Source organism: Macrosteles quadrilineatus, unplaced genomic scaffold (genome assembly GCF_028750875.1).
Source record: "Macrosteles quadrilineatus isolate MER2022 unplaced genomic scaffold, UCM_ALF_1.0 Scaffold_1__1_contigs__length_201487025, whole genome shotgun sequence".
Taxonomy (NCBI): domain Eukaryota; kingdom Metazoa; phylum Arthropoda; class Insecta; order Hemiptera; family Cicadellidae; genus Macrosteles; species Macrosteles quadrilineatus.
In genome coordinates this window covers 22,050,985-22,061,547 of record NW_026542594.1, presented here as the reverse complement: position 1 = coordinate 22,061,547, position 10,563 = coordinate 22,050,985, and the positions used below count along the sequence as shown (strand labels likewise).

General features: G+C 33.4%; 1 protein-coding gene across 1 annotated transcript; it reads left to right on the top strand.

Annotated features, from left to right (window-relative positions):
- Positions 1 to 7,436: 7,436 nt before the first annotated feature.
- Positions 7,437 to 8,263, top strand: LOC128982592 (V-type proton ATPase 21 kDa proteolipid subunit c''-like). Its single transcript, XM_054401554.1, has one exon. The coding sequence runs from the start codon at positions 7,530 to 7,532 to the stop codon at positions 8,178 to 8,180; it is 651 nt and encodes a 216-aa protein (XP_054257529.1). The 5' UTR covers positions 7,437 to 7,529; the 3' UTR covers positions 8,181 to 8,263.
- Positions 8,264 to 10,563: the final 2,300 nt, after the last annotated feature.

The window sequence follows — 10,563 nt, the reverse complement described above, 5'->3', positions numbered from 1 at the left end:
TGAATTAGGACTAAAAATTCCAAAGTTTAACTTTTGCAAACTTTAGTTATCCAGCCAAAGGCTATATTTCTGCTCTAGAGCACAGATAATATAACCCCTACTAGTAGGGGTTATATTATCTGTGTCTGGATGGAGGCCAATAACTTGACTACGTACAGGATTTTAGTTTGAGACCAACATTTAGACTTGCTTGCGGCCATGGATGAGATGATGTTCTTGACTAGTGCCTTTGACGCTTTTGACTATGGATGAAAATAGACATTTCCATGTTATAGCTGTAGCCTGTTAAGAATTAAAATGAATGTAATTGGATTACGCTACTGTCATATTAAGGATTAAGACAGAGGAAATGATTTCTGAAACGCCTTCAAAACAACTCAACGCTTTTTGCTGCACAGATATGAACTTGAATTGCAAGACAAAGAAAGCGGGCGTGTTTAGCGAATTTTCCTATTGGGAAGTAGTTATTACCGTAGGTGGCACGGTAAGACCTAGGCCCGGGACAGATTTACTTTTTTATTTTTATGTCCCCAGAGATCAAAAACACCATTTGTTCAAATGTGTTTGTGTGTGTGTGTGTGCGTGCGTGTGTGTGCATGTGTCCGTGAATACGATAACTTGAATACTTTTTGTCCAATTTTGATGAAATTTAGTTTGAAGGTGTAAGGCGGGATAAACTTGAATGAGTTCGCGAACCAGAATGACCATGGGAACGGGGTTTTACGGAGGGTTTCATGGGGGGTAAAGATTGGGTTTTCTAATTTTTGACCTTAAAAACACAAAATTTCCCAACTCCTCTCTAGACCTTTTTAAAGATATATATATAAAAAAAAAATAACTCATAGTCCAGGAATTTTAGGGATTCAAATGCCATTCGACCTAACAAATTCGAACTACCTAGAAATTTTGCACAGCTGTTAAGTAAGCCATGTTCTTGAAAATGTCAAAAGTCCCCGGAAATCCCTGCTGTGCTTCAGCCACCATCTTGGAAAATGGCGGCCAATTTTCACTTTTTTGACAATATTTCCCAAACTATTGGTATTAGAGAATTTTTGTAAATACAAAAGTTAAAGAAAGTTTAAAAATACACAATTTTTATACTACAAGGTTTGCTCTATCTCTAACGGCTATTGAGATAAATAATAAAAATAGTTTTAAATTTAAAATTCCCATGTTATTCTTATGAAGGAAAAGAAAATTGTTGCAGTTTGCTTATTTATGGATATATTTTTATCAAACTTGGCAAACTTATTTATTTTATACTAAGCTAATGATATTTAACATAATTACACACTTTATAACCCTTCCAATAGCAGTAAACCTAGTACTTGTTAAATTTAAAGTTATTTAAATAGGGATTCTATCTTTCATTTTTAGGTTTTATTTTAATAAAAATCCAGGCAGGCAAATGGAAATTCATTTTTAGACACGATTGTTAATTTTTCCTTATTAGTATTAAAGAGAAATGGAAAATAGGGGCCGATTTTTTTTAATGAATCCTTAATTGTCAACATTATCAAAAATTACCAAGAGCTAAATAATATTCGCTACTGAAAACTGAACAATTAATCAACAGTTTATTGAAAGCTAAAGATGCAGTTGAATCTTCTGGACGACCTGACAAGTCTTTCTTTGCAATGCGCATGAATCTGTGGTCACAGTACTTATGATAACGACATTTTTCTGCCACAAGATCAATTGTATTATTGCTACTCGTAAGTCAACTTCATTTCCCTACTCATCAGAGCGTTGTTTACAAACTGATATAACTTTAGCACGAAATTCAACTGTAGCCACATTACACACGTCCAGACGTCTATTTTTAGGGAATTTTTAATCAGGGACACTAGCTGTCTCTCCACAGAATAAACAGTCACTACGGAAGTTGAATCTCTTAGCTTCTGATCTGAGCACTGCACTTACCTTAGGAGATGATGGTCGTGTATTTTCTTTGTTTTCTGAAACTTAAGTACTCTTTCTTGTGTAGCTTTTACGACAACTTTTGTGTAATGTTACTTTTCCCAGTGCTTCAAATATTATATGTTTCTCATCCCCTCTATCTATGCTTGATTGAATTAGATTTTCTATTCCTCGTTCCACGATTACCTGATCTTCTTCAATTTATACTACACATATTGCGCATTTCATGTTTAATTAAATGACACTGGCATGGTTATTTATATCACACAACGTTAACAATGTACACAGAAAAATAATAAAACAACTTCAAATAAACACGAACACACTTAAAAACAGCCTTTCATTCTTATTAAATAACTTCAGAATCTGTAAAACAAACAAACATTCTCAGCTATCATACTTTATTATACTGTCAGCTGACTAACAATGAACAAGTCAAATATTCCTGTTAAAAAAGTGCTGCCAATATCAATAAACAAAATACAAACATTTTTTCAGTTTTTAGTAGCGAATATTATTTTAGCTCTTGGTAATTTTTGATAATGTTGACAATTAAGGATTCATTAAAAAAAATCGGCCGCCATTTTCCATTTCTCTTTAATACTAATAAGGAAAAATTAACAATCGTGTCTAAAAATGAATAACGCCTGCCTGGATTTTTATTAAAATAATACCTAAAAATGAAAGATAGAATCCCTATTTAAATAACTTTAAATTTAACAAGTACTATGTTTACTGCTATTGGAAGGGTTATAAAGTGTGTAATTATATTAAATATCATTAGCTTAGTATAAAATAAATAAGTTTGCCAAGTTTGATAAAAATATATCCATAAATAAGCAAACTGCAACAATTTTCTTTTCCTTCATAAGAATAACATGGGAATTTTAAATTTAAAACTATTTTTATTATTTATCTCAATAGCCGTTAGAGATAGAGCAAACCTTGTAGTATAAAAATTGTGTATTTTTAAACTTTCTTTAACTTTTGTATTTACAAAAATTCTCTAATACCAATAGTTTGGGAAATATTGTCAAAAAAGTGAAAATTGGCCGCCATTTTCCAAGATGGCGGCTGAAGCACAGCAGGGATTTCCGGGGACTTTTGACATTTTCAAGAACATGGCTTACTTAACAGCTGTGCAAAATTTCTAGGTAGTTCGAATTTGTTAGGTCGATTTTCCTAATATTCTTCCACTATCAGTATATCAAAGTTTTTTTGTATGGTTATTGGTTGCGGAGAAAATTAAAAAATAGTAAATTTAAAATTCCCATGTTATATTCTTATGGAGAATATTGTAAAATGTTGTAGTTTGCTTGTTATCAAAATATATCCAAATCAAACTTGGCAAATTTATTTATTTTATACTAAAGCCATTTATATTAACTAAAAAATACACTTTATTAGTTTTCTTGTAGCAGCAAACCTAGGTACTCGTTAAACAAAATGTTATTTGAATAGATTAAATTTAAAATCAATTCAGGCAAATTAAAATTCGCTTAGAAGGCAGGTATGCTGCGTAGGGGTTATTTATTACATGGTTTGACAAATTGTATTTAAATTTTATTGTTTATAGAATTGTTTGTAGAATAATTAACTCTTTTATCTTAGCATGTTTTGAAGCCCCTTTTACGGGAAGTTACGTTCGTACCTCAATCATGAGTAATCTATACTAATATATAAAAAATGAGATTGTGTGTGTTTGTGTGTGTGTCTGTCTGTTACTTAATAACGCAAGAACCACTGAACCGATTGAAATAAAATTTTGTATGAAGGTAGCTTATACACCTGGTTAACATATAGGCCTATTCCTGTTATTATATTTCCCTTGGGCTAAGACCCATGGGCTTCCAAAGTTTCAATGTTTACATTTTGGAAGAATGTAAATAGTAAAAAGTATTAATTGAAGTCAGCTGTAAATACTATAATTTGACAGTTGAAACAGCAGAGATTAAGAGGTACTGCATATTCTGCTCTAAAGATTCTAAAGTTTTAGTCTTATGAGAATAGTTTGATTAAAATATTTATGAGAATATACTTATTTTTATGGAAACAGAAGGATCATTACAATGTATATATATTTTTTTATTTTGATATGGTAGCTTTATGTTTACAAATTTGAACTGATAAACAAATGTTTGGATCAGGATTTTAATAGATTTTAAGAACTCAGAGATATATACTGGTATAGTTTTAAAAATTTAACTGACTCAATTTTTGCACTTTTATTTGTGTTTTAATTCAATTTACAAACTAAATTTCAACTATACCTACTTTTATTCTGTCCAGAGGTTACTAATTTTATTTTCTTCTATAATCTACTTCACATTCGCTTTTTTAAATTTACAGAAATCTTCTTAGTAGTTGTATATTTACAACTCTGTTTTAATTTAACTAAGGAGAATATCACAAAACTAAGCTGCACGCAATTCACTTTTTATCTAAAATCAATTAAAATCTGTAACGTAACTATGTTTCTTTACTCGATGTTTTAAATAATGATGTAAATTAACGCAAATGCATACACATTTTGAACTATGTAACGAGTTAAAATAATTACTGTTATGTATTACGTTGTTGATTATTTATATTTAAATTTATGAAATATGTGCCCTTGATTAACAATAATAGTGGTTGGCTTTCTAACAAAAGGTAATACAAGTTTTAATTAGTCTTCTTTTGCTTATTATTGTGATATACAGGGTGATTGATATAAGTGTGCCAGCCGTTTTATTCGAAAACCATAAGAGATATCAAAAAAAGTTAAATGGTAAGTGCCTTGGACTTTTTATTTAAATAATTGTAGTAAAGTCGAAAAAAATATTTTAGCCGCCATTTTTCCAATATGGCCGCCAACTTTGATTTTTCTTATGGAACACCCTGTATTTTATTATGTATTCTAGTAGAAATGTGATTTTTTCATAAACCTAACCGTTTCAAAGAATAATGGTTTAAGTTGTAAAATTTTGAATGGTTTTCGAATAAAACAGCTGGCATGCTTGCTAAGGCCTTTATCGAAACTCTTTCTCATGCAGAAATTTCAAAACTTTAACCATTATTATCTTTGAAACGGTAAGGTTTATGAAAAAAATCATATGAATAAAAACGTCTTAAAATTACATTTTCTACCAGAATACATAATAAAATACAACCAAATTGTTTCCATGAGAAAAATCAAAGTTGGCGGCCATATTGGAAAAATGGCGGCTAAAATAATTTTTCGACTTTACTACAATTTTTTAAATAAAAAGTCCAATGCACTTACCATTTAACTTTTTTTGATATCTCTTATGGTTTTCGAATAAAACGGCTGGCACACTTATATCAATCACCCTGTATACACACTGATTTGCAGTTAAAAATTTAACTTTGAAAAAAGCTCATTAGCTAATGTAAAACATATCAATTATATGTGAAATCAATATAAACTGTTTTTTTCTTTACTACAATACTTTATGTTTTGCCATTATTTTTCCTTGTTTACTTTGTACGTTTATCAACGAAATAAATGATTAAGTAAGCTTATCTTTTGAAAATTGAAACGTATGGGTACATTTATTTCCATAAATGCATCAGTGCCTCATATATTTCGTACTAGGTAGCCTTATAATATAGCCTAGCCTTAAGGAAAGATATTTTTCAAACTAAGAGTTTCAATTGAGTCATGTTCCTGAAACCAAAGGGGAATGTGTAACTATTTTATACAACAGAATTCAAGATCAAATGTTTTTGCTTCAGCGTCCTCTCCGTTGCGAAGCACGGGTACAACAGCTAGTCACTGATATAGATTGTTCTAATCCGTGTGAGTAACGATGGCTAACAATTTAAAGGAGGAACATATGGCAAATATACAGGGTGACCGACAGGAAACGGATGTTATATACGCGCGGCTGTATTTGTTGTGAGGGTGGGGGTCACAATTTTTTATAAATGATACTGTTATTTTTAGAAGCCATGGAGCAGTGGTGAGTGGACGACGCAACGCCGCGCCGTAAGTTTGCCATTGATGCGTTTACTATTATAATCACGTTCAAGTCTATCACGGGACCGCAGCGACTTTTTTAGTCCAGTTTCAACTTTAATCCCGTGATATTATTCCTATTTTAAATACAATTCAGGTGGGTTATCAATCCCCGAGCCGAGATGGATTAAGGACGCAATTAAATAATTGATATTGATATTTATATTAATTTACCATGAAGTGGCAACCATGCCTGTTATGAGCTACTGGGACGTGTATAGTAAACCTGCATGCAAGAAAGTGCACTTCACATGGCTGACATTGTTTTCAACGAGTAATTGACATCTGAAAATAGCCAATTATTTTTAGTAAAAAGTGTATTTCTTGAATGGCAAGAGTTTACAAAACTATTGAGGCAGCATTAAAATGTAATAGAAGTTGGAATAGAAGGAGCGAGTAATGTTCAACTGTCTGTGCTGAAGTAATGGTCAACGTCTTAGACTTAAAAAATACATAAGGTACATAATATGCTACTTCCCTACACTGACGGTTCATAGACAACTCTAAATTCCGCCTGTAAAAAACATGTGATTCTTGATTTAATGTTAACTTCTATAGCACTATTCAAAACATAACCAATATCACGCAGGAGTAAATACACTAAATTGTAAACAGTAGCCCTATTATTTTAATGTAGATACAATTATTATTGTTCCTCGTGAATAGCTCTTTCATCTAGCTTATAAAATTCGAATGGTAAAATTTTTCAATAAATGGTGTTTTTACTATTCTTTACGAATTGGGAACATTCACATAGGTTTGATCTTGACAGTTTTGTGTTTCACTGAAATGCTCATGTTTTTGTCCAAGATTTCCCCTCTGGAACCCAAGGGCGGGGATGCATTCAGTATATTTTCTCAGTTGTTGCGTACTTTATTCCTAGGTATTTTTGCTGGATACGTTCTTTTCGGCACCCTCGCAAGACAGTCGGACTACCTGAAATGGGCAGCTATTGGAGTTTTGATCACTGCCACGACCAACTTCGTTCTTTGGATGAGATACGGACTGTTCTTACAATATCAAGAGCTGTTCAGAAGTGTTTATACAACTACGAACTTCATATTTTGTATTATATATTTGTTTGGGTCTTTTTACTTCGCACCTATCATGTGGAGTTACAGTGTTGAATTGGAAGAGGAAAATACAAATGGATGATTTTTTCAAAGGATGTAATGGCAAAGTTTCTTTAAGGGTTTATCTTTGAGAGCATCATTGCATTAATATGAAGTTTGTGTTTATCATCGTAGTTGATTTTTTTGTGTGAAACTTGGACGTAAACACGATCTGTTAACACACGAAAATAAAACTTGTAAAGGTAAGTTATAAAGCTTAATTAATTGTATACAAACAACAACGAACTGTAGGTAATCAATTTCCAAATTACTTACAATGTTTAATCGAGAACGTATCACAATAAGACAACAACAACTACCAAATACCTAAATCTTATCTTTAAAGTTATCTAAATCATATGATTGTACTCGAGTCAAGTGGACCGATTGATAAGCCGTCAGTGCGAGAGGTTGAGTGTAGGTGTGTGTTTGATTTTATTTAATAGTTTTATATTTTTATCCGTAAAACATTTGTAATGGCCGAGACGAAGATGAGATGGACTCTGTTGTACATTTTCGCCGGGCTGATAAGCTCCTTAGCTTTGTTTGCCGCATTGTATTATGTTTTCTCCGGCCAAGGCGAGAGGCTAGACTTCGGATGGTTCCTCCTGACTCAACCCCCTCACATGTGGGCCAACCTGGGGATTGGTCTCTCAGTGTCTTTGTCTGTGGTCGGCGCAGCTCTGGGAATTCACACTGTCGGCGTGAGTATATCAGGAGCTGGAGTGAAAACGCCGAGAATCAGGACGAAAAACCTCATATCCGTAATTTTCTGTGAGGCTGTTGCTATTTACGGACTCATAACTGCCATAGTGTTTTGTGGTATTCTACAGCCCTACCCGTTTTCCTCGGATATCTCGACGATGCCGCAGAACGACACGTTCCACGTCAACTGGATGGCAGGGTATGTTCTGTTCTGGGCAGGACTAGCTGTTGGGTTCGTGAATCTGTTTTGCGGAGTGTCCGTCGGTGTCGTGGGCTCTGGAGCAGCAATCGCTGACGCCGCCAACCCCGCTCTCTTCGTCAAGATCTTGATCATAGAGATTTTCGGTAGTGCCATCGGCCTTTTTGGTCTCATAGTTGGAATTTACATGGCATCGCATGTGAAAATGGGGAGCAAGCCGTAAAATGTAAGGATTGATTTAATAAAATTTTGTATTGTAAAGTTAAGAAAGATTTTCATGTTTAAAATACAGGATATGAAATTAAATATACTAAGGGTTTTCTTACACAACAAATATTTCTGAAGTAAAAAGGTTTTAAGAGGGAGTGAGTGACGTTACACCAAAAAAGTGAATCAAATGGGGCATTATAGATGAGTTGGCTGCAAAATGTGTTGGCCTTTAGTTTATTTTGATTAGATGAACAATAAAAAAATAATATCTATAAGTTCAGTAGCTTAGAAAGCGACCTGCGCGCTAATGCTAACCATGGAGGTCGTTTTCTAAGCGGCCGAACTTAGTCATGCTTATGGACACTGGCCTTGAATAATGAAAGTAGATTTCTCATCCTACTGTTAAATCTGAGGTATTTTTGAATTTCTCTTGTTATTTTTTGCGCACGATATGTCAACTTCTTTCGCTCTCATTTTGGAGTCGATTTTAAATTTAATTTGCACTTTATACTCTTTTATTTATACTAGAAGACTAAAATTGTTTACAAACAAATGGTATATGCTTGTTTAAAAATTCAAATAGTTTCAATGTTGGTTAAATAACGAAGAAACAGCTAGTAAGTAAACATAAAAAGTATTGAGTACCGCTCTCGAAATACTACAGTATGTCCATATAAATCTATAGAGTTTATCTTATAGAGTTGATTTAATCTGTGTTATGAATTAGCTTATGGTCATTTTAGGTATATTATAGCATAGATTAAACATTATCGTTCAGTCCTTGTTTAAAGCGCCTTTTGGTGTTTACTACAACTTTTTCTTGCCTTTTTTACCAAAAGTGATACTATTTTAACCGCAATACAACGATATATTTAAAGCGATAGCACATTAAAATACCCCCGCTGCAGGCTGCAGCAAACCTGCCGGCTAAGCGAATTTCCATTTGCCTGGATTGATTTTCAATAATCAATCTATTAAATTAACATTTATGTTTCGAGTACCTAGGTTAGCTGCTACAGGGAAACTAATAAAGTGTGTTTTTTATTAAAATATCAATAGCTTAGTATGAAATAAATAAATCCGCCAAGTTTGATCAAAATATATCCATAAACAAGCCAACTACAACATTTTACAATATTCTCCATAAGAATAACATGGGAATTTTAAATTTAAAATTTTTTGAATTTTCTCCGTAACTATTCACCGTACAAAAACACTTTGATATACTAAATTATTTGTTTTTCAAGCTTTTTCAAAAGGTCTGGAGAAAAATTGATAAATTTTGTGTTTTAAGGGTAAAAAATGAGAAAACCCCATTTTCACCCCATAAAACCCCCCGTTAAACCCCGTTCCCATGGTCCGATCATGCTGGTTCGCGAACTCATTCAAGTTTATCCTGCCTTACACGTTCAAACCAAATTTTATCAAAATCGGACAAAATTACTCAAGTTATCGTCCGGACAGACACACCCCCCCCCCCACACACACATACACCCATGTATATATATTTACATATATAAACATTTGAACGAATGGTTTTTTTGGCCTCTGGGGACATCAAAATGAAAAAGTAAATCGGTCCCGGGTGTAGGTCTTACCAGGTAGGTCTTACCTACGGTAATAGCTACTTCCCTACAGGGAAATTCGCTAAAAAATCAAAGTATTGCTTTCTCTGTCTTGTTACTCGAGAGAATATGCACACATTATAAAATATGACTCAAAATGAGGTAATTTTGTGTAATCAACACGAATGCACTAAATCGTTATGAACCATCGACATTCATTTATAAAATTGACGCCAAAAACCACCATATGGATTCTCAAGGTTCATTTAGTTGACATCAACACTCAATCGATGATACAGTAGAGTCCCGCAAACTCGGCACTCGATAACCCGGCAGTCTGGATAACTCGGCCATCACCTGGCTCAGAAAATTAGTGATTATTTGAGTCGAGCTGAACATGGACTCAAGCCAGCTGAAGTAAAATCATTCACAACTCGTACCAAGTACTTTTTGTACTATATCTGATGACTTAATACTGACTTGTAATATAAAAAAAGGAGGTTAAAAAGCTAAAAAATTGTATTGTCCTTATTTTTAACCCTAGTTCCCGATAACCTGACATTTCACAAACTCGGCACCCTTCCAGTTCACATTACGCCGTGTTTGCGGGACTCTACTGTACTGAACTTTAAATTAAACACCCACCAAAAAGAGCTCCAGAACTAACACGTAACACCTTGCCCGAGGAGTATGTTTTTAGACTTCCCATCTATATGGACCAGCTGTAGCCAATTTGGTTCTAAAAAAGAATGCAGTTGTGTGAGACAGTCACAGAATGCACTACAGTCTAAAAAATTCTATTTTATACCTTTTTTTTGCTGACCTGGTTGA